The sequence below is a fragment of the Trematomus bernacchii genome, unplaced genomic scaffold, assembly GCF_902827165.1.
Source record: "Trematomus bernacchii unplaced genomic scaffold, fTreBer1.1, whole genome shotgun sequence".
In the NCBI taxonomy this organism is placed as follows: Eukaryota; Metazoa; Chordata; class Actinopteri; order Perciformes; family Nototheniidae; genus Trematomus; species Trematomus bernacchii.
In genome coordinates, this window is record NW_022988043.1 from 4,666,887 (window position 1) to 4,688,355 (window position 21,469).

At 42.3% G+C, this 21,469-nt stretch overlaps 3 protein-coding genes across 3 annotated transcripts in view; 2 read left to right on the plus strand and 1 right to left on the minus strand.

Moving 5' to 3' along the window:
- The first annotated feature begins 1,279 nt into the window (after positions 1-1,279).
- On the plus strand, positions 1,280-3,873 carry tmem127 (transmembrane protein 127). Its single transcript, XM_034118319.1, has 3 exons — positions 1,280-2,057; positions 2,148-2,312; positions 2,416-3,873. The coding sequence occupies exons 1-3, from the start codon at positions 1,814-1,816 to the stop codon at positions 2,724-2,726; spliced, it is 720 nt and encodes a 239-aa protein (XP_033974210.1). The 5' UTR covers positions 1,280-1,813; the 3' UTR covers positions 2,727-3,873.
- Positions 3,874-4,599: 726 nt separating this feature from the next.
- Positions 4,600-9,163, plus strand: es1 (ES1 protein, mitochondrial). The gene is made up of 7 exons (XM_034118584.1): positions 4,600-4,716; positions 4,802-4,854; positions 4,930-5,043; positions 5,166-5,297; positions 5,423-5,515; positions 8,326-8,491; positions 8,953-9,163. Exons 1-7 carry the CDS (start codon positions 4,600-4,602, stop codon positions 9,085-9,087), a joined length of 810 nt encoding a protein of 269 aa, XP_033974475.1. The 3' UTR covers positions 9,088-9,163.
- A 1,744-nt stretch (positions 9,164-10,907) lies between these two features.
- igsf9b (immunoglobulin superfamily, member 9b) overlaps positions 10,908-21,469 on the minus strand; it is a 32,168-nt gene continuing 21,606 nt past the window's right edge. Inside the window, exons 13-22 of the mRNA XM_034117820.1 lie at positions 18,807-18,918; positions 18,519-18,694; positions 18,195-18,433; positions 17,914-17,998; positions 17,608-17,778; positions 17,404-17,440; positions 13,404-16,721; positions 12,491-12,660; positions 12,133-12,334; positions 10,908-11,955 (exon numbers count right to left, since the gene is read on the minus strand). Coding sequence (XP_033973711.1) covers positions 12,144-12,334; positions 12,491-12,660; positions 13,404-16,721; positions 17,404-17,440; positions 17,608-17,778; positions 17,914-17,998; positions 18,195-18,433; positions 18,519-18,694; positions 18,807-18,918 — 4,499 coding nt within the window. The 3' untranslated portion in view covers positions 10,908-11,955; positions 12,133-12,143. The remainder of the gene's footprint in view (positions 11,956-12,132; positions 12,335-12,490; positions 12,661-13,403; positions 16,722-17,403; positions 17,441-17,607; positions 17,779-17,913; positions 17,999-18,194; positions 18,434-18,518; positions 18,695-18,806; positions 18,919-21,469) is intronic.

Here is a 21,469-nt window from a genome sequence, read left to right on the forward strand (position 1 = left end):
AGATGCATCTAGTTTTCTAAAATATATATATTTTTTTTACAAACTGATGTAGACATTTTACTTACTTTAATGTTTTCTTAAATTCTCCAAAATAAAATAAAAATCATACACGTGACACACAAAACATAAAAGCAGGCAATTAAAGAAAATGTTGATTTTTATTAAATATATGCTTGGATGATATAACAAAGCCCACTGTAAGATATACATTACAGACTGATGTAAAGTACAACAGATTGCAAACATAATCATTATTAAATATTTGCCTTTTAGACAAGACCATGATGTTTTGCATTAACAATCATGAATAAAAAAAGAGCATCCAGACCAAAATCTATTTGTTCCATTCCATAACAGCATGGCTCTCTTCAAGGAGCGCCATCAGGTCTGTGGATATAGAAGTAATTAAAGGGCAAATCCACTCCAGGTATTCCTCTGCTCTCTCATTGAGGCCCATGATCACCTCCACCTCAATGATCACCTGGAGGTGATATGACTGCTATGATAATCTGATGGAGTACAATTTTCTAGATAGAATAGGTCATTAATACAAAAAAGTCTACTTTGCTTCAATTTCTTACAAAAAAGGAGCTCTGAGTGAGTTTGTTTTGCCCTTACATTCACGGTTAGGCCTACATTAACCTGTTGATGCCCAAGGTCAAACGTGTACTGCTTGGCCCTAATTGATCTACCCCAACGTCCTGCCCTCTGTGCATGTTTATAGACCCCCAAGTTCCCATCAATATAAGAGCTCAATTAAAGGTGGGGTATGTAATTTATTTCAGAAACACTTTTTGTTATATTCCATGGAATGCTCTTAACATCCCGATAGCAATGAATATATTAAATGCTTTGACAATAAATACATAAAAAAATGTCATCTGTGGAAGCCGTAGTGCTGTAAAAATCACGACCAATCATTTTAGCCGGGCCGGCTAAAATAACTGGATGGCCTACCTGCCTGTCAGCGTTCCATCTGTGCACAAATGTATGTGACCTCATTGGCATAGATAGACTGTATATATAAAGCTCATTGGTCATGTGCGCGTTTGTGTGAGTTGGAGGAGGGGCTCTGTAAGGAAGTGGCAGATGTTTTCCGGTTGTGTATTTTTAAATTCTCGCGCACTCGAGCTGGTTTCTCCCATAGATATATATCTATGGTTTCTCCAAAATTACCTACCCCACCTTTAATATGAAAACATAAATAATTGTGTGTGATCTGTGTCGCCTGTAGGTGGAAGCATTGATCCACTTTCGCGTTTAGACTGCAGCCCATTGAAGCCACGAAGAAGAATGTGTTGAACACGGAAGTTAATATTTTACAGGAAGCCAGCGTAAGCTTCCTTTTGTTTTGTTTTGTCTTTGTTTTCTGTATCAAACTGATCGTCATTTTCTCCAGAGCAGTCTGCTAGATTCATTAATACGTTATCGTTCACCTGATTTGTTTCTATTAAGTTGATTTTTTAATGACAGTTGTCGACATTTAGGTTAGCTGTGAGCTAGCTTCACAGGCTAACAACATAGCTAACAGGCCTGAAGGCCTCTGTCCATTGTTTGCCCGTCACTGAAATACATCTCCTCTTTATATCAAGCAGATAGTTTTAAGGTAAAACGTCGTTTGGAAACATTAAATACCACAGTGGACATAGCGCAAAGGCCGCTGTCATCCGTTCGTCGCCCAGGTAACGTTAGCTGTACCGGCTAACAGTTGTTATTTTGGCCAGTCAATTGGGTAACCGTACCAACGGGTCGAGTAGTACAGTCGCTTTTTCTGTCAATAAAAGGGAATCAGACACTACAGTAAGGAGATCGGATGAGCATGTATGCCCCACCGGGTTCAGCTGTTCCTGGAGGCCGGAGGAGAAGAGGGGGCTCCTCCCTGCCCAAGCAGCCGGAGCGGAGCCTGGTGTCGGCTCTGCCCGGAGCTCTGTCCATCACCGCGCTGTGTACGGCTCTGGCGGAGCCGGCCTGGCTCCGGGTCCACGGGGGCACTTGTCAGAGACAAGAGCTGGGGGTGGCGGACGTCCTGGGGTACATTGACCCCAAGCTGCTGGACGGTGAGGACAAGAACAAGTGCATTACACCTCTGGCAGAGACTCATCTGTAGACATCTTTTAAATGCTTTGTGATGTCTCTTTGTCCTCCAGATTACTGTGTGAACCCGCAGACCATCCTGCTGATGAGGGTGATCGCCGCCTTCTGTTTCCTGGGCATCTTGTGCAGCCTGACTGCTTTCCTCTTGGACGTGTTTGGACCCAAGCACCCCGCCCTGAAGATCACACGAAGATATGCATTTGCACATATTCTCACAGGTATTCATCTGTCATACTGAGGCTTTTGTCATTTTTGTTTTAAAGAAAAGGCATAAAAATGGTCATTGTTGGTTTCTTATCTGTTTTCTTTGTCTCTCATCAGTGTTGCAGTGTGCCACCGTCATAGGCTTCTGCTACTGGGCCTCGGAGCTCATCTTGTCACTACAGCAGCAACACAAAAAGTACCACGGCTCACTCATATACGTCACGTTTGCCATCAGCTTCTACCTGGTGGCAGGGGCAGGTGGAGCCTCTATCCTCGCCACAGCTGCCAACCTACTGCGCCACTACCCCACCGAGGAAGAGGAGCAGGCTTTAGAGCTGCTCTCGGAGATGGAGGATAGCAGTGAAACTTTTCCTGCTGATTATGACATTGCCAATCAGTTTCAGCCACCGCCTGCCTACACGCCCTAATGCCGCCAGACTGGCCTTGTTAACACTTGCTTCTCTCTCAGCACGGCTATTGGCTTGATGAGCAAATCCCACTCTTTATCAAAAGGATATCTTCGCAAATACTCTCCATAATGAACACAGTGTGCACAGTTAGTGCACACACTATTGACTGACAGCTTGGGTGCATGAAAGCTTTCTGTAGTGGTGGCAGACGTTTAGATGATGATGATGATAATGATGATGATGTCTCACCACTGAAGTTGTTAGTGATTTGCATGTAAATGGCTTTTAGGATTTGGTTCTTACATGTAAAGGAAACTAAAAGTGCAAGGAGGGCTCAACATGGCTCATTCTAAGTAATTGATGAAACAGCCCCAGCCTGATCAGTACCAATTATTGAGGCCGGGCTGTCGGCCGATTGGTTGGATCAAGCTTTGTTAAGCATCATTTTGTTTTAATTTTCGATAAGCTTGCCGTGTATATGATTTTATTTTTCTGATACATAAAAAATGCGGAAATACACTGAGATTGTTTTAGACATGTCTTTCATATAAAGTATCATTATGGACCTTATTTATTATTTCTTTTTCTGTGCCGTCTTCTTTTTCATTCTTCTGCTTTGTAGGCACCTGATGTCACTGGTTTAGTCTTATTTAGTCACAGCTTTACTTGAAATAACACAAGATAATTGTCTAAAAATGTGAGGCCTGTCTTTGTGGTGTTTTTTAAAAGGATAATGGCAAGTGTTGTGTTTTGAAAGCTAGCAGCCACAGAGAAATGGAGAAACATGTCTGTTTGTTTCAGAATGAGAGACCTTTAGTAACAGGAACCTCATCTCATATGTTGGTTGTTTCTTGTATTTGATTTAAAAAAGAAATACGATTTCTTCTTTGTGATGTGACCGTTTCAGTATGTGGTTTCTTTTTATGCAAGAGTTATCTCGTGCACATTTTAAACCCTACAGGCACAATGATTATGAGAACACTTCACAAAGGGTGCTGACTGAGGCTTAAAACGTGATTGATGTGGTGACTAGTTGGTTGTATATTGTTCTGTTTACTCCATTTCTGCATTTCGTTCTTCAAATTCTCATACACTTTTCATCCCCAGTATGTACATATTGATTGTTTCTACATAAAAAGTGGTCATAATAAAATATAATGCCATATGTTGCCTCATGCTTGCAATCTTTACAATGAACCTTGTCGTTCACTGATTAAAAGTCTTCCACCAAAGGCAGCCTAGAGTAAGGATTAATAGTTTAAAATCAACCGTATATCGACTTTGACATTTCCGTCTGACCAGGGTATTTTCAGGTTTCCTGTCTAGACGCGACATGGCATTAAAGAGTAAGAGCCTTACAACCTAATAGACTTTAAAGGGCAACACTAGGCCTTGTGCGATACAAAGACATTGAACCTACTGCTACCTTTTTATAATAACAAAAAACAAGCATTTTCAAAAATCCCCATGCAAGCTATTTGTTAAATATTATAACTAGCCAACTGGCCTAATACATGATATTACATTCAAAACATGTTGCATTATTTCCGCAAGTTTCTCCATCTAAATGCCATACTATATGGGTCAACATATTTCATGGGTTAAAGCACTACATGTTTAAAATGACTAAAGCTGAAGTGTCGCTTGCCAAATCTCCTAATTTAATTAGATGAAATAACAAGGTATTAATAGGGAAAAGGTGTTCAGGGCTGTTCAAGGCCAAGAAGCTTCTGAGAAAGTAGAGCTTACGTTGTAACGTCACTTACTAACACTCTGATGGTATATATACAGGCACAGCGAGAACAATATTACTACCATTGACGTCTCTACAGGCTCTGTGGCAAACTTAAGTTACACTTTCTTCCTGAAACAGTGAGACTAAGGCAAAATCATGCAGGCATCCAGGACTCTGCTGTCAAAACAAACTCTGGCTGTCGTTGCTCGCCAGCCGGCCTGCTTTGTCCACCATGGTGATCATGGTAATTGGGGAAATACCAATATTGCAGTGGTAAGTGAAAATCGATTAGTGACAAAAAGTATACAAATGATAAATGTGGGCTGGTTTATGATGTGTGCATGACAATGAAACGCAGGTTTTCTCAGGATGTGGCTGGTGGGATGGGACTGATGTCCACGAGGGAGTATAGTAAGTAGTACTTCCGAATCATTGCATGAACATACATCGTAATGTACAGATTGTAATTTACAACTCTGTCTTCAGCACCATGTACCACCTGAGCCGTAACGGTGCTCGCTTCCAGATGTTTGCTCCGAACCAGCAGCAGATGCACGTGATGGACCACATGAAGAAGCAGCCGGGCTCTGGGGAGAACCGGTAGGCCTGTTAGGAGACACTTATACACTCTCACATTGGCTTGTTTAATGCTGTATATTTATACACCTGGCTTGATTAATTCCATAAGGTAGTAATTATGATAATTTCTGGCCCTCACATAGGAACATGATGATGGAGTCGGCTCGCTTCAGTCACGGTCAGGGAATGATGCAAATGCAAGATCTGTCCAAGCTGGACGTCAACAGCTTTGATGCCGTTATCTTTCCCGGAGGCCACGGCATCATCAAGAATCTGTGAGGATTAATCAAGTTTGAAGTATTTCTTTTGTGACTGTATAAAGTAAAATGGGGAGGGAGATAATGTACAAATCTGGCACGATGAAGAATGAGCACTTATATTATTATTGTCAACTGTTTAGATCCACTTTTGCGAAGGATGGAAAAGACTGCAAGCTGCAAGGTGATGTGGATAAGGTGCTGAAAGACTTCCACCGCTCTCGCAAGCCTATTGGGTATGTATCTGTTGGTTAAATCTATCATTACTAAACAGGCAATACTTTGTAACTCAACAAGCAATAGTTTAATTCATCAGGGCAGCAATGTGACATTGTGGCTTTTTCAAGACTTAAACTAACCTTCACACATCAAGTGTCACTGATTCTTACCACACTTTAAATCAGATTATAGAAGATTACATTCACACATACACTGGATGCATAAACTAGGTCAACACACAAGATAGGAGAAAGGACAAAGATCAGACAACAAATACTGGAGTGTCTATAGATGTAGATAAATAAATAGAAATAAAGGGGCCTCTTGTAATTTACACATTTTCGAAAAGTTGAGCATTTATTACGTTTGTATCAAATATATGCTATTACTGTCAGTAGTTATTATTTTCATTAGACCTGCTGGAATGATCTGAATTGATTTTACTTTCATAGTCTTAAGTGTTTCATGGAAAATACATTTAACCTTTATCGCACATAAATACATTCTGCCAATAATATTTCTGTGAATATCCCAAAATCTAACTTATTTTACAAAATGGTATGTCTGAAAAATATTATACATAAAAGTATCTGCATAACATTAAATACATAAAGTGAAGTTAGGAAATAAATAAAGTAACGAAAATAAAAATATGTTACAGTCTACGTCTGTGAAAAACAAGAAAGTGCGTTATTTGTTAGCAGTTGATGCACCACTGAAGAGACCCTCTGAAGAAAGCCTCCATGTTGGCTCTCACTGACACAGCAGTAGGAAGAATGTCTGCCGTAAAAACAGAGGAAGGCTCAACATGAAGGAAGTCAGTCCAGGCAAATCCTGAGCGTTTAATCGAACAGGACATGATTAATTGTATTTGACCTTTGACTGATCCTTTGGCTACTACATGTGAAGTACCAGCGTCATGAGCAGGTCACTGAAGGAGGCAGACCTTTATATACAGTCTATGGAGCAGACAGGTGACAGGGTCAGGTCAGCGGGCACCTGGTGCCCACGTGCAGGACAGCAGGTCTGAGGTGATAGGAAATGTAGGATTTAAGTATTTATAAGAGTTGAGTGGGTGGCAGAGAGGAAGGGTGAAAAGGATGAAGCAGCTAATACATGTGTTGTTCTTTCCCATTGCAGTTAAACCATTCTTCTTATAGATAATTCTATTTGAATGAAAATACAGTCAACAATTATTGAGAACAACAATTCAGCATGTGCATTGTTGTGCAATGTAGTTCCACTATTACTGTGATTTACATGCTAATGCAGATAGATACAAACTCTCAATGATTCTGTTTTATCAGAGCTGTTAATATTGAACACACATAAATAGTTATTTCTCTTCTTACTGAATGAGTTGACTTATCCCTGATTTTGATAGTCATTTGTTCATGTTTTTTCCTAAAGGGGGCTGTCTGTCCATTAATGTGGTTTAATTAATAGGAACATTATAATACAGTTTTTTTCGATTGCTAACACACATTTTTTTTTAATTGCTCAGTTTCTCAGAACACTAAACACAAAACCACACACCCAAAGTGCAAAACACCTAATTTCTCCTGCTAAATGAAGAACTGCACTCAAAACGACATAAACACTTACCAAATGCAAACTTTTGCACCAAATATAACACACTTCATTCATAATACTAGATTGTTTGACCACCCAACTACACACTGCTGAGCATAATCTAAAGCACTTTCATCTTTTATGGGCTATGCTCTGTACATAGAGGTTTCTGCAGAGAAAGATTGCTTGCTTATACAGAAATACAGTAAATGAAGAAATGAAAATAAGTTGTTGAAAAAAATCACATTTTATTCAAAAATAACATTGTGCAACATGCATCTCAGCACATAGTTACTATGCTTCGGATCTCTCTAAGTGTGATGGCATTGTTTGCCAAAACCCAGTTTGTAACTGCTGCTACCTGTGCCTCATTGAAAATCCTTAGCTTTCCACCTGCACCTTTTTCTCAGTCCTTCGGATAAACAACAAAGATATAGTGGTTGGTCAGTGTCTGTGTTGGATAAAATTAAGTCTACCACAGTAAATTGTGCCGGATTTGTGTACAGTTATAGTATGCAACATGCCAACAATTCAATTACAGTAATGAAGTAAATACGTTTCACAAAACAGATATAAGCACTGATATATCATGAATTATGCAGAGCTAAAAACTGGTAACCTGTTTTCAGCTCTACCTCTACCTCTCATTCTTCCTCCTCTCACTCTAACCCCACTTCTTCTTCCTCCTCTCACTCTCAGCCCAGCTCTTCCTCTTCCTCTTGCTCTTGCTTCCATGTTGGCTTCCATTGTTGCTGTAAGAAAGTACTCACCTGTGGTCTTTTTATAGTGCTAACATCCTGATTGATGAGCCAACAATTATGCTATCAGGTGTTTGGTCAGGTGGAACGTGTTTCTTGATTATTGGTCCATGTGTGAGGCATTTTGAATACCAGTGTTATGTATGTGCTAACACGTGACTTTATGTCAGATTCCTGTGTTTTACGTGGAGAAACGTGTGCAGTGGTTTGCAAAAAGTGCCATGTTGATTTGCAAATTGTGTGAAAAGCTGAAAACGTGTTTAGAGTTTTGGAGATTTGAGCCGATGTTTTGCTCTTTGAGTGTTAGTTAAAATAATTGTGCTTTATGTATAATTTTAGTGTGTTAGCAATCAAGAAAAACTGAAATAAAGCTGAAAATCAAGCCAGCAGTAATATACATTTTATAAGTAGGCCCTTCCACTTAGCTTGACACAACCCGATCAGTCTTTCCTCATTATCTTGATTAAATAAAAACGTTTTGTGTGCTGTTGTTTCAGACTGGCCAGCATGGCTTCGGTCCTGGCCTGCCGCGTGCTGCCTAGCATCGAGGTGACCATGGGCTACGAGAAGGACGAAAACACCCGCTGGGGGAACTGGCCCCACACCAACATGGTGCAGGCCGTGAAGAGCATGGGCGCTCGCCATAACGTCCGCGAGCCATATATATCCTTTCAGAAATCTCTAAGAGAGCTCTTAACTCTTCTCAGCCTTTGGATTCTTTGTGTACAGCAAGTTTTAGGTTGAATGTATTTGACAGACATTCACTCTGTCTTGTTACTCAGTTTCACAGTCTGACTGCACTCAAAGGACAGTAGGCTCAAATCCAAGCCATTGCTATTTACCAAAGGGTTTAATTCAGGAACCATCACTAAATTAAAGTTAAAATGGCACAAATATTTCTAACATAACATAAAAAGAGGTGTGTCCTTACAGTGTAGTTAAACAATCCTGCATTGATTTGTAGTCCCTTGGTCACATGAGATGTAAGCTTTTGAATAAATCAAGACGTGAATGTATGTAGATTATCAAACCTCAAATGACCTTCCCAGCTGTAAGTTATGTAACTCTTTTTCCTTGTGTATGTTCTAAAACGACTCCTGCTTTGACCTTAACCCTTTCTTTACGAAGCCTTCGTGGATGAGAAGAACAAGGTGGTCAGCACCCCGTCCTTCATGTGGGAAACGGAGTATCACTACCACTACATATTTGATGGCATTGGAAACATGGTCAAACATGTCATGCGTATGTCAACCAAGTGATGTGACATTTTCAGCCTGAAAAAGAAATAGAGGAAGTTGGTGTCGACATGTGATGTACACCTCTGCAATGAATTCTTAACTGGAAAAATATAAATCCATAAATTGAAAAGCAAATGGCTTGTTGTGTTTAATTGATTGTATTGGTTTATATGTACACATTTACAGAGAGAAGATCTACACATCTGAGGGGCTCATGGGTTACTATCTACTTCATTTAAATCATATTTAAAACTGGAGACATATTATTTTTAGTCATGAAAGGCATCTTCTCACACGTGTGTCACAGTAATCCAAACACAACTGAAAACCCTTTTATTAAAGCTATCACTGACCCTGTAAACTAAAGGGTAGCAGCAGTCAAATTACAATTGCTTCGGATCTTTTGTCCGTTTTGCAGCAGCATTATAGCTTTGGGATCGTGAAAAACAAACAAAAACATTGCACTACAGTACATATAATATTTGCAAAAGCATAATACTTGGTGTCATTTAGGCTTCATTAATGGGGATATATACTGAAACATGTTAGTACTGTGGACACAAACAGTTTTATGCAACGCAGAATTATGCAAATTCTGAATTAGACGGTGCTTACAGATTTTAAGTGGGAACAACTAAATAATTTAGCTTAAGAAATAAATATTGAATTACCTTTAGGACGTTAGGTCACCCCCACTAAATTCTTAAAATAATCAGCAGTCTGATGGACATTTAAAGGAAATGTTTGTCAAACCTGGGACTCGTCTCTGGAGACATGACTCAGTGCTTGGAGTATGTTGAAATACAGGACGATGTTTAAGAACGGGTTAGCTGTTTCACATTTAGGCTTTAATAAATATCTTGGAGGAATTGTCATTGAATATTGGTACAGACATTTTCCACTCAAGGTAAATTGTAATTGTTCTCATACTGCCTGTGCTGCAGCTGAAACCAGAGCCCAGTCTGCTGTGATTGGTTAGCTCTGTTGTGATTGGTCAACTGCTTAGAGACGTCCCGCCCCTTAGCCTATTACGTACGATGTGTTGGAGTGCTATCCATTAGATGCGAGTGTTACATAGTGATGTACTCATGTTACAGAAGTAAACTAATGAGTCCAATGGAGGCGTTTCAGGCCGGGGGGGTGGGGGGATGTGTGCGTGGGAGAGAAACTCCCTCTGGAGGGAGCTTTGGGATTTAGCCTTTGCAGACCACAAAAACCTACACACCAGGACAGGGCAGAATAGGGCCTCTTTAACTAGCTAACTTCACAAGTAAAAGAGCAACTGTGTTCACGGTCACATGCTTTTCCTCATAATACTGTAAATATCAACACATCTCTTCAGTTGGGTGAATTCAGAATAAAACAATTTATTCATTACAAACATATAAAAATGACAAAAACAACCAGGTGGCAAGATATAAAATGTTCCAGTTTGTACAAAAACTTCCAAAACCATCATCAGAAATGCAGACCCACTCCGTATGAACACTTTCGTCTGGGTTCTTTATGTAAATATAGTACAAATATTTAATCTTAGCTACAAAGATACTGTTTAGATCTCTTTTTGTCAGGTGACGCAATAAAAAACAGCTTTCAAACTAAAAAAGAAGTAAAGGGCACGAAATTCATTAGAGACTTCACAGCAATTAAAATACAGAATCAAAAGTCCATGAAATATTCACAGTGCTGCCTTCACATCAATGAAGTGTAAACATTGTTGCATATCATAACTCACCTTCATAAATATACAGAAATACTCATCAAGTGAGCAAAACGTGTAAAAAAAGGAACAACTTTTCAATAATTTTAGGTTTTTAACCTTTGGTGGTCAATCTACAAAGATAAGGCAAAAATAATTTTCCCTGTGTTCAAGTGTTACTGTATCTGTCATTTAATCACAGAGGGAAGGTTAGACTGATTCAGGTGGAGTAAAGTAGCATTTTCTCATCCGATGACATGGTGAAGAGGAATATACACAGCAGGGTTCATTAAGGTACATATAAACATTTGTACATTTTTTACAAATACTGGGAACTATATAAAGTGATTTCATTAAAAGAGGCTTGACAGTGGAACGTTATTGTGAACTAAATGTATAAAACAGGAAATACTTCAGGGAACTAACAGGAAAAAACGAACAAATTCTTCTTTTAAATAGAGAAAATTATTGTTTGAGGTAACAGGAAGTTTATCATGAACTGATCGGAGATTTTTTTTACCAAAGTACGAAAGTCAGGGTTGCTTAATCATGTGGGTACTATTAGTACTTCTGTAGTATTCCTAGGGAGGTTGTGTTAAAAATATTTAGAGCACTGTTTGATTATCATTACAGACAGATTTCCACAAACAGATGCTTTCTTAGACAGACCTACATAATCGTCCTTAGCATCCCTTTATGAATAAAGGGAAGTCTTCGATGCGATACAGAAATAAACTTGAAATACAACCTGCATTATGTAGCTGCTTTTATAAAGCCTGTCTTTTTGTAACTGTAAACCTGCCTTAGTCGAGGGTGAGCATTTCATTTCTCAAAGGGCCCTGTGTGCCTGATTGTCAAGGTTAGAAAAAATAAAAACAATCCCAAAATGCACAAGCTTCTTAGAAAAATAAATAATCCCTTCTCAGTTTCATTATGCCAAGCAAAATGGAACAAGTATAAGAAAAATAAAATGTCATCTGTTAACAACCGAGGAGTTGAAGTTTGATGGCATGCAGCATATGGTGCTGTCTCTTTAAATGTCTTCACTTTCGGCTACTGTAACAGAGGGAAACAACTTTAGACAATGAGTTATTTCACATGAGAGTTCCAGTGAGGTGTGACACTGTCCAGGACCAGAGGGATGTCTTCTGTTACTTAAGTCTGCTTTTTGGTATCTGTCTGAGATAAACCTGTAATAGAAAGATGGTACAGCATTAGAGAAACAACCTTCAAAGGACATATTGATATTTGGCATGCACAAATTCACCGCACATGGATGACACAGTAGCAGGCAAGAAAATGAAGCAGGCAGGCGAGCAGTGAAAGGAGGAAAAGAGAGGGAAGAGAGGGAATGAGGAATAACGGACCGATGAATCTGCTAGAGCAGCGCTGAGCCGGAGTCAGAGTCAGAGTCGTGGGAGAGGCGGGGCCCCCGGGAACACGAGGACCCCTGAGCCTGCCTGTACTGCTGGTACTCCTGCCGCAGGGCGTTGAAGCGCGCCTCGCTGAGGGAGCGGCTGAGCTGGAGAGGTGGGTTGGAAACTGGTGGGCTGACTGAGGGACACGGGCCTGGGGGAGGGGGGAGCATTGGGGGTGAGGAATGCATGGATGGGCACAGGGTGAACACATGCAGCACCATCACATCGAGCATTACACTCACAACGACACATGCAACATCGAATACACGCAGCACACACTGAGGAGGTGGAGAGGGGGAGTGTTTACCTTTCTGTCGCTCGTCCCGCAGGCCAGCGGTTTGATCATATCTGAGTTCCGACCGGCATCTCCGTGAACCCGTGTGCGACTGATCAAACCTCATGGCCTCCAGGACCTCCGAGTCCACACACGCATCAGCAGAGTCCCACTCATAACTCTCATCTACTGACGTGTTCCTTCTGATGGGACACAGGACCGGTCAGATAACAGAAGACACAAACACTTTCTACAACGCCTCATGTTATAATGCTTTATCAAATACATTATTATGCCTTTAGCGGTGTTTAAGTAAGTATAAGCATTTGTACACATTCATAATTTATAACAATAATCACAACATATTATAAAGTATTTTATAATGACTCAAAAGGTCAATCTAATACTTCACAATGGCTTTTTAAAATTGGCATTTTGTCTGCAAGGATTATACTGTTCATCCAATAATTGTTATGGGATATGGGAGTTATAATTAAATTGACTTTATATATTATTACCACTGTTATAAGGGGTTATACAGTGATTATTCTATTCTCTGGGCATTGGGTGCTTTAAGTAAAGTACATATACTACATCACAAGCTGGTTGTAAGTCACTATCATTTGTTAAATGTCCAAGAACGGCACACACAAGTGACCAGCAGTCATTACATATTATAATACTTGAGCTTATAAACCATTATAAAATGCCTAATAATCTAATAGTGAGTTTAAAGGTTTATGAATACTTATAGCTATACATCTAAGGTGCTTTAGGCAGATTACAACACATTCTAAGTATGTTTATAATTCACTTAAAACACGAGAGGCATATAAAGTGTTACCGAAACAAAATGAAAGTTATTTTGGCAACATGAATAAATCCCTGTGCCCAGAGGACACTCCAGTGACTTGGTGGTTTTGTTCCAGCGGAGGTGAAGGTTCACCTTTTGGCTCTCCTCTCAGGAAGCTCCGTCTCCGCTCGGTGCCCCTCGCCCTCCTCCGTGGTCTCGGGGGAGCTGAGCAGCGTGGGGGTGATGGACAGGGACTGACGGAAGAGCCCGGCGCTACCCCTCCCACTGCTCTGACTGGCATAACTGGTCCTCCCCCCCTCCCGTATGTCTGTCTCCCCTCCCCTCCTCATCACCCTGTCTGGCTGTCTGTAAGTCTCTGCCTCTCTGGGGGGGAAGGGGGCGTAGTGAGGGGAGGGCCAGCTGACGCCCCGGGGCAGGTAGGACCTCGGGGGGCCCCTGTTGGGCTCCATGTGCCTCATGTTGTCTGCTCTGGATCCTGGCCAGTGCTGGTACTGGGGGACAGGGATGGAAGAGGGCATGGCGACATATTTATACTGGGAGGACCTCATAGGTTCTTGATAAGAGGGAGACCACCTGGAGGATTCTGGGAAAACAGTGGCCTGCCGTCTGGGATCTATGGGCTCCATCATGGGGGACATTGAGGTTTGTCTGGGGGGGTACATGGAGGCGGTGAGGTAGGAAGGACTAGCTAAAGGTCTTTGATGGGGGTGAGGCGTCTCTAAGCTGCCCATGCTGGGGCGTCTGAACGGAATGTACTCCCTCCAGGAGGGGCCCGGCCTGATGAAGGAGGGCGGGCTGCGTCCCAAACTATAAGACTTCACCCTGACGTCTGGGTTTTGGTACTCGTCCCAGTAACATTTCTCAGAAATATATGCCCTCGGGCTCTCGAAGTGCTCCCACCTCTGTGAGCCTAAACTGATGGATTTCTTTAGGAAAGGTCGAGGGGGGCCCATACCTGAGAGGGTCCTACACGGCCCGATGCTCAAGGACTTCTTTAGAAATGGCACAGGGGCTTGACTTATCCGCGATGCAATGTTGTTAGTCCTGCTGCCCTGAGAAGCTTGTCTTTGGGGTTGCTCTAATAAAGACTCACTACTTTCTACAAAACTCTGTGAGTGTTTGGACACTAAGTCGGCCATTCCTCTAGCTGCACTGAACAAGGACTGAGCCGACCTGGATCCTATCCTGGATTCAGGTCTGTCTGTGCTCTTGTTCCCCGCTCGGTTTAGTGTTTTCTCATTATAGAGCTGCTTGCTAGTTTTTTCTGGACCAGGCGACGATGGCTCATCTGGAAATCTTACTCTGTGTGAAGAATCTCTAGCTTCCAGATGTGGGAGGGTGCGTTTATGTCTTTGTTTTCTACCCTCATGCAGGCTGGCCTCTCCAGCTCCTGCAGAGGGTTGGTTTGAGGTTGTTTCCCGGTTATCCTGAACATGAACCTCCCAGTTTCTGGGAACCACATCAGGCTTAGGCCCGGGGGACTTTTCTGGCTGTAGTTCTGAACTTTGCCCAGTGGTGTCTGGGACTGCAGTGTCTGAGACTGCAGTGTCTTCCACCGGCTCATCTACGCTCATTTCTATAAACCCTGGGAGGCTCAGGTATTCAAGAATTGCACTTGTCTGCAGAGGGGACATTTGGACAGATGGAGCTGCTGGCTTGGCCTTAAAGGACCCTGACATCATAGGGACAGAAAACTGTGACTGGTCACTATCAACCTCTTCTACAAGTGTCAATGTGGAAATAGGACTTGGACTATCAGAGAAGAGACATTTGTCACTTCTCCTGGAACGCGTTCGCAGACCCTCTCTTTCTAAACCTGAACTACGTCGGTCATCTTTGGCCTTTGCTCCTATTTCATGGTGCTCATAGGGTAAGGTAGAATAACTGGATGGACTGGGATCCCTCTTAGCTGTGTAGTAGTTTTCAGTCCCCTCAGGCTGGTGGTATGGGGCAGAGAGTGAACTTTCAGGCCTCTCACGGTCAACTGGAGGACTTCGGGCAGATGAGTCCCAGGGCTGACTAGTGGCATTAGCATATGAATGTCTGGACCTCGTAGCAACACCTCCATCCCGTGTCCTTTCCCTAAAGCCCTGCTCAGTCATGGACTTCCTGCATCTATCTTGTAGAGGACTCAAGGACCTGGCTCTGTCTGGTGTTTCTAGACACAGGATAGGGGGGCTTTCTGAGGAGACGTCGGGGGAGAGCAGGGGGAGGGAGGTGTTCTGGGTGACCGGAGAGCGTGAGGAATCAACAGCAAGAGAGTCCTCTGTGATCTCTCTACATGTGCGAGCGTGCAGGGATCTGGGCGATGAGGTCTCCCGGGGGCTCTGCACAGGAATGAGGCTGGTCCTCGATGTTACCGGGCTGATGTCCCACTGTATGCGGGACGTAGGGAGCCGGTCAGAGGGACTGCTGGTGTTCCCGAAGTAGCACGCTTTCCGATAGTCAGATACACGACTAGTCTGAGATGAGGGCCTGGGTTTCTGTCTGATGGTAACGTCTTGTGGCTTCCATACAGGCTCTTCCTCTGATTGTGGCGAGTCTCTTTGAGGACTTTTTGTCTTATTAGACTGTCGCTCGTCTCTCCCTCGACTTCTTTGTTCCGCTGTGTAGTTCTCCAGCTCCCGCTCCATTTCTTCCCTCTCCTTTGCCAGTCGGACACATTTGTTAATGCTATCGCTCGCCAGCTCACTGTCGAGTTGTGAGACCATGGTGCTGTCATCAGTCAGCTGACTCTCCATAGCATGGTAGCCTGGACGATGTGGTCTGTTTCTATCCAGCAGCTTTGTTCTCCTCCCCAAACTCGGGAACAGGTCTTCAGCGTGGCCCGGCATGCGAGGCCTCCTGAGAGAATCGCTGGGTTTTAACTCGCTGTTGTCCGAGTAGAAGCTGGCTCTCTCCAACAGAGCCTCTGAGCCTTGTTCCTCGTCAGAATAAAAGCAGCCGTGGCGGGAGAAGTTTCTGGCCATGGCCTGTACTCTTCCAGGAGAGGAGGGAGGTCTGCTCAGCTCCGGGACGTCCACAGTGAGAGGAGAATCCTTCCTCTCGTCCTTCTCTGAGCTCAAGAGACTTGACTTTGGAGAGTCTCTGAATGAAGTCCTGTTGCTCCCTGAGCCACTTGCCCCGCCATTCATTTGCAGGACTTCCTTCTTCACGTTCTTATTGGAGGGACTTGATTCCTCTTGCAGCGGTTGCATAATGAAGCGTCCATCGGGGCCTCTGGAGATGGACTCCAGAGCCTGAGAGCCCAGGTGACTCTCAAAGAGTGTGTAGTGTGGCGGTGGAGACGAGTTGGACAGGAGCTGTTTCCGCTGGTCGTGGTATTCCCCACGGCTGCCTTTATCAAAGGACGACCGATCAGAGTGTGAGGAGGAGTTGGGGAAGAAGGGGAGCGGCGGACACAGCTTCAGCTTTAGGACACTGTCCGGGCTGCGAGGAGGTGAGCGAACACTGAAACAAGATGGGGAAATAATTGATGTTTTGCCTAAAACAACCTCACAGTACTGCAGAATAGGGCTACTCAATTAATCGTATTTTAATCGCAATTACGATTTTGGCTTGCAACGATTATGAAAACAACATTATCAAAATTAATTTTTTTTTTTTTTTTTTCTTATATTAGTTTTTCAGTTGAATTATACTTAAAGTTCAGGGTAATCAACTCTTAAAAACATACTGTTCACATTTTTCTTTTCAATAAATTGATGTTTTCAAAGTAAATGGATAATCATTTTTAATAATCGTGATATCAATTATTGACCCAAATAATCGAGATTATGATTTTTGCCATAATCGAGCAGCCCTACTGCAGAATCTGACAAAGAAAAAGTAAAAAGGTGCAATTTGTAACTTGAGACTGATTAAAAAGATGAGATTGCAATGATGTGTTTGTAAGTATCTTCATTTCATTGTTTCTTTATAGTTAAAAGTCATAAGGCAGTATAAATGTGTCATATCATAAAGTGAAATGGATGGTGAGAAGGCTTTTAGTGTAATTTAAAAACATTCAAGCCAAAATAGATACAAGAATAAGCATTAAATACACTAAACATTTCGTATTTCAAAATCAAATTGCAAATAAAGGAACAAATGTTTGATGAAGATATAAAGCTGTACTGGTGAAGACACTTACTCTTGAGATGGGCTCTTCTGCAGAGCTGATGGGAGATCTAGAAAAGGTGAAAGAAGGATTAAAAAGACAGCACTGATGAAATGTTCCAAACATGTCAAAGTGCATTTGACATAAACCTGGTTATCAACAATAAACAAACTCTCTTGGTGTGCGGAAAACACAGCTCGTCTTTTTTGGGAGAACATTTTAAATGAGACATTTGACCTTGTCTTCTCTTTCTGCGCCGACGCTGTCTCCTCTGGCTCATGTAGCATGCCGTCACCAGCGAGAGGATGATGGCCACAAACAGGAAGCACACTCCTCCCAACACACCGGCCAACAGGGGCTCTGGGATGAACTCCAAGAAACTCGGGCGCACGGGGTAAATCTCCATCCCTGTAATCGAAACGGAGTCAATTCATTCTATTGCTAAAAACTAATGCTAATTTAGCAAATAACCAGTAATAAACATGTGCAGGAACTTTCACTCAATGCATGTTAAGCTCATGGTTATCTATAAAAGGCACTTACCTGTTGTGGAAACATTGACGGACTCACTCGGTTCACTAAGAAGCTTGTTGCTGCGAGACATCAGCCTCAGATCATAACTGGAGTCCTGAGAGACAGACAGATCAGGAGTTTTATTGAATATACACATGTATGCTTATGATGTTAGTTCAACTATTTTCATTCATCAATTTGATGTAACACCATTGTTGGCACAATAGCTATTTGATCTACACACAAGGCAGGACATACAGACTGATCTCTGGAAAATACAGACACTTATGGAGGAGAAATGTAGTAATTACCCTTAGCAGTCCTTTTACAAGTACTTCACTCTGATTGGCCCTGATGTTGCTGCTGAGGATGAGCCACTGGCCCTGGTCCCTGCGGGCCTGCAGCACAAAGCTGGTCAGTGGAGCAGACGGAGCCTCAGGAGGAAACCACTGGAGGAGAACACCTTGGTCCGTGCGGTTGGCTGACAGGAACATTGGAGGATCCAGCATTGGGAGAATGGTGACGACTGTAGGTGCTTCTGTTGGCACAGCTGATCAGAAGACACAATATTAAGTTCAAACTGTAAAACAGCATTAGAGAGAGTGAGGGGAACTCCAAAAAGAACTTGCACAAACCTAGTGTTCGCACAGAAGCGATCTCACTGAAAGGTCCAGAGCCGAGTTTATTCTGAGGTAGGATGCTGAACTGATAGCCAGTGCCAGCAAGAAGCCCGGTCACCAGCAGGTAGTTTTTGGAAGTCGGCACAGGCAGAGAGGCCCATTCATGTTTCCCTCTGGATGCCTGCTTGAACCTGGAAGGAAAGCAAAACAGCCAAAATAAAGACATAAAGCAGAAAACAGTATGGGTTGTTTTTCAGAGCTGAGAACGGCATCATCAAACAGTATGTATTTTGTGTTACTTACCACACAGTGTACTTCTGGGTGTATCCACCATCAAAGCCAGGCACCCAGGACACATTGGCCTGATTCATCTCTGTATCGACATTTACTGAGGACACAACATGAGGACTGGTGCCTGAGGAACAGAGAAACTCTTAATAAAGTACCTCTGTCAGCAATATGGATGAATAATGTGCCAACTGCTAGGACTGTCTTAGGGAAAATAGCATTTAGATGCGCAGCTCCACTGTCCTGGAATAGTCTGCAATTAAAATGGAAACTGAGCAATCTGTTGCCACTAAATGTTTTTAAAGCTCGGTTGGATGCTACTGAATCGGAAGCTGTTGGTACATGTGCATGTGGATAGTATGTAATTTGTAATCCCTGTAATGCTAATGTATGATGTCCTTTTGTTGTTCTGTTTATGTTTTTAATGTTTCATGTGGAACCTACTTGAGCAGGTCTCCCTTGAAAAAGAGGTCAATGATCTCAATGGGATACAACCTGAATAAATAAAGGTTTGAAATGAAATGAATACTCCAAAACTTTAACGAAAGGTCGACTAATCGACAAGTTGATCAGATTCATACGGAGAAATGCACCGTTTTCGACTTCCTTAACTCGGAGTTCTGTTGCCCCAATTACGTGTAAGGTGGGAGAAGTACTCAGATCATGTACTTAAGTAAAAGAAGTATACTGCAGGGTAGCTTGTGAATTTACTCCAGGTGGAACTAAAGTCTGATTTAAGAGTTGATTATATTTCACATCATTCATCCAGATCTGTAAAGTAACGAAAGGTACTAAATACATGTAGTGGAGTAAAAGTACACCATCTACCTCTGGACTGTAGAGGAGCACAATTATAAAGAAGCAAAAAAATTAAAAAATGGAAATACTTAAGTACCTCAAAATAAGTACAGTACGTGAATAAATCTACTTAGTTACTATCACCACTGCAAGTATGTTATGTGTGCTAGCAGCCCATAATCCACACTATACATAACATAAATCAATGTTAATTCTCTTTCAACATTTTGTTTTTCCCTTAAAAAGAAACAAAAAGAACCTATAAAAATACTGTTAAAGAACCGGATCGATAAGTAGTATTTGTAATTGTTTCAATTAGGCCTCATTATTTCACAGTGGCACAGGATCATCTGCCACAGGGGTTTTCAAAGTGTGGGAAGGTGAGCCTCCCCTCAGAGAACATAAGAACAGCCGCGCCCCCCCTCCCAATTATTATTGCTATTATTATTATTATTATTGTTGTTGTTGCTATAATGCAGGGGTATTCAATTGCATTTCAAAGAGGTCCAGTAAAAGAAAATGTCATTAAATGCTCTGTTTTCGCTGTCTACCTTTCGCCATTTGAAATGACTCCGACTGTTTCTCTCCTCTTGTCTCGTATCTGTGTGTGTGTTTGAATCTATCGTGCTGACTCACTGACTGCATCGATTTGATTGGCTGAGTAGCGTCACCTCCTTAAAACATTAAACAATAACTATTCCTTGCACCCCTCTAGAATAAGCCCGAATGGTCTCAACCATATTGCATCAGTAACGTGCACTTGTTGTTATAACATGCGTGCATGAAAATATACCACACACCCAATTACAATTGCATGTTCAATTCACTACCCTGGAAATGAATAAAGTTGTTAAAGTTGGAACAGCCTGTGGACAGCCGTTCTTCCATGCATGTCGGGAGGCTGTGGCTCAGTGGATAGTGTGATGGACTTCGAATCAGGGGGTAGCAAGTTCGAGTCCCACTGCAGTCAGCATGTCGTTGTGTCCCTGGGCAAGACACTTCACCCCAAATTGCTCCTGTGGGGATTGTCCACAGTGCTGAATGTATGTAAGTCGCTTTGGATAAAAGCATCTAACAAATGACATGTAATGTAATGTCAGTCGCCGACACCTTCTTACAGAGGACAGGCAAATCTAGCTGCAGCACGACCCGTATATTTTCGCACGCCGTGTTCTCAACACATATTTTTTAAAACATTTTTAACATCGTGGATACATCCTTATATGCTCCCGGCAACACACTGAACGTCAACTTTGCCTCCTTATTACACTCACCCCTACTTTAGTGGGAACAATGAGTCTGCGTCTTTGATGCACACAGGAATAAACGCAGATCATCTTCTGGCTGCAGCCTTGACCGGCACTTGCTTTTGATCAAAGTCAATGCGGAAAACCCACACTCACACAGGTAGGTGGAGGTGAAGGGAATGAGCACTTTTACAGCCTTTTTGGCGAGGTGGGGGAACTCGGTCTCCAGCCAAAAGTGGGCAAGTGTCACTTAACTCATCTTTTTCTCGTTATTTTTTGTCTCACGCTGCGCCTCCCCTGAAGCTCTCTGGCGCCCCCCAGGGGAGGCGCGCCTCACACTTTGAAAACCGCTGATCTGCCAATACAAGCACTTTAGTTCATGTTCAATCCATAATAAAATATACAATTATAGTTGGATATTTTTGTCTTGTTATTATTAGCAGAAAAATATAATGTTTGTACAACTATATACAATTAATTCTACCAATCTCGGTGGGAACCGGGTTAGGGGGGGCTCGAAAATATTTCCAATTACCCAAGGGGGGCCACACTGAAAAAGGCTGGGAACCACTGGATTCATCGCAAAAGTAATTATCTTGCAGAAATTTCTCAGCCTGAGACGGCGGGACACGG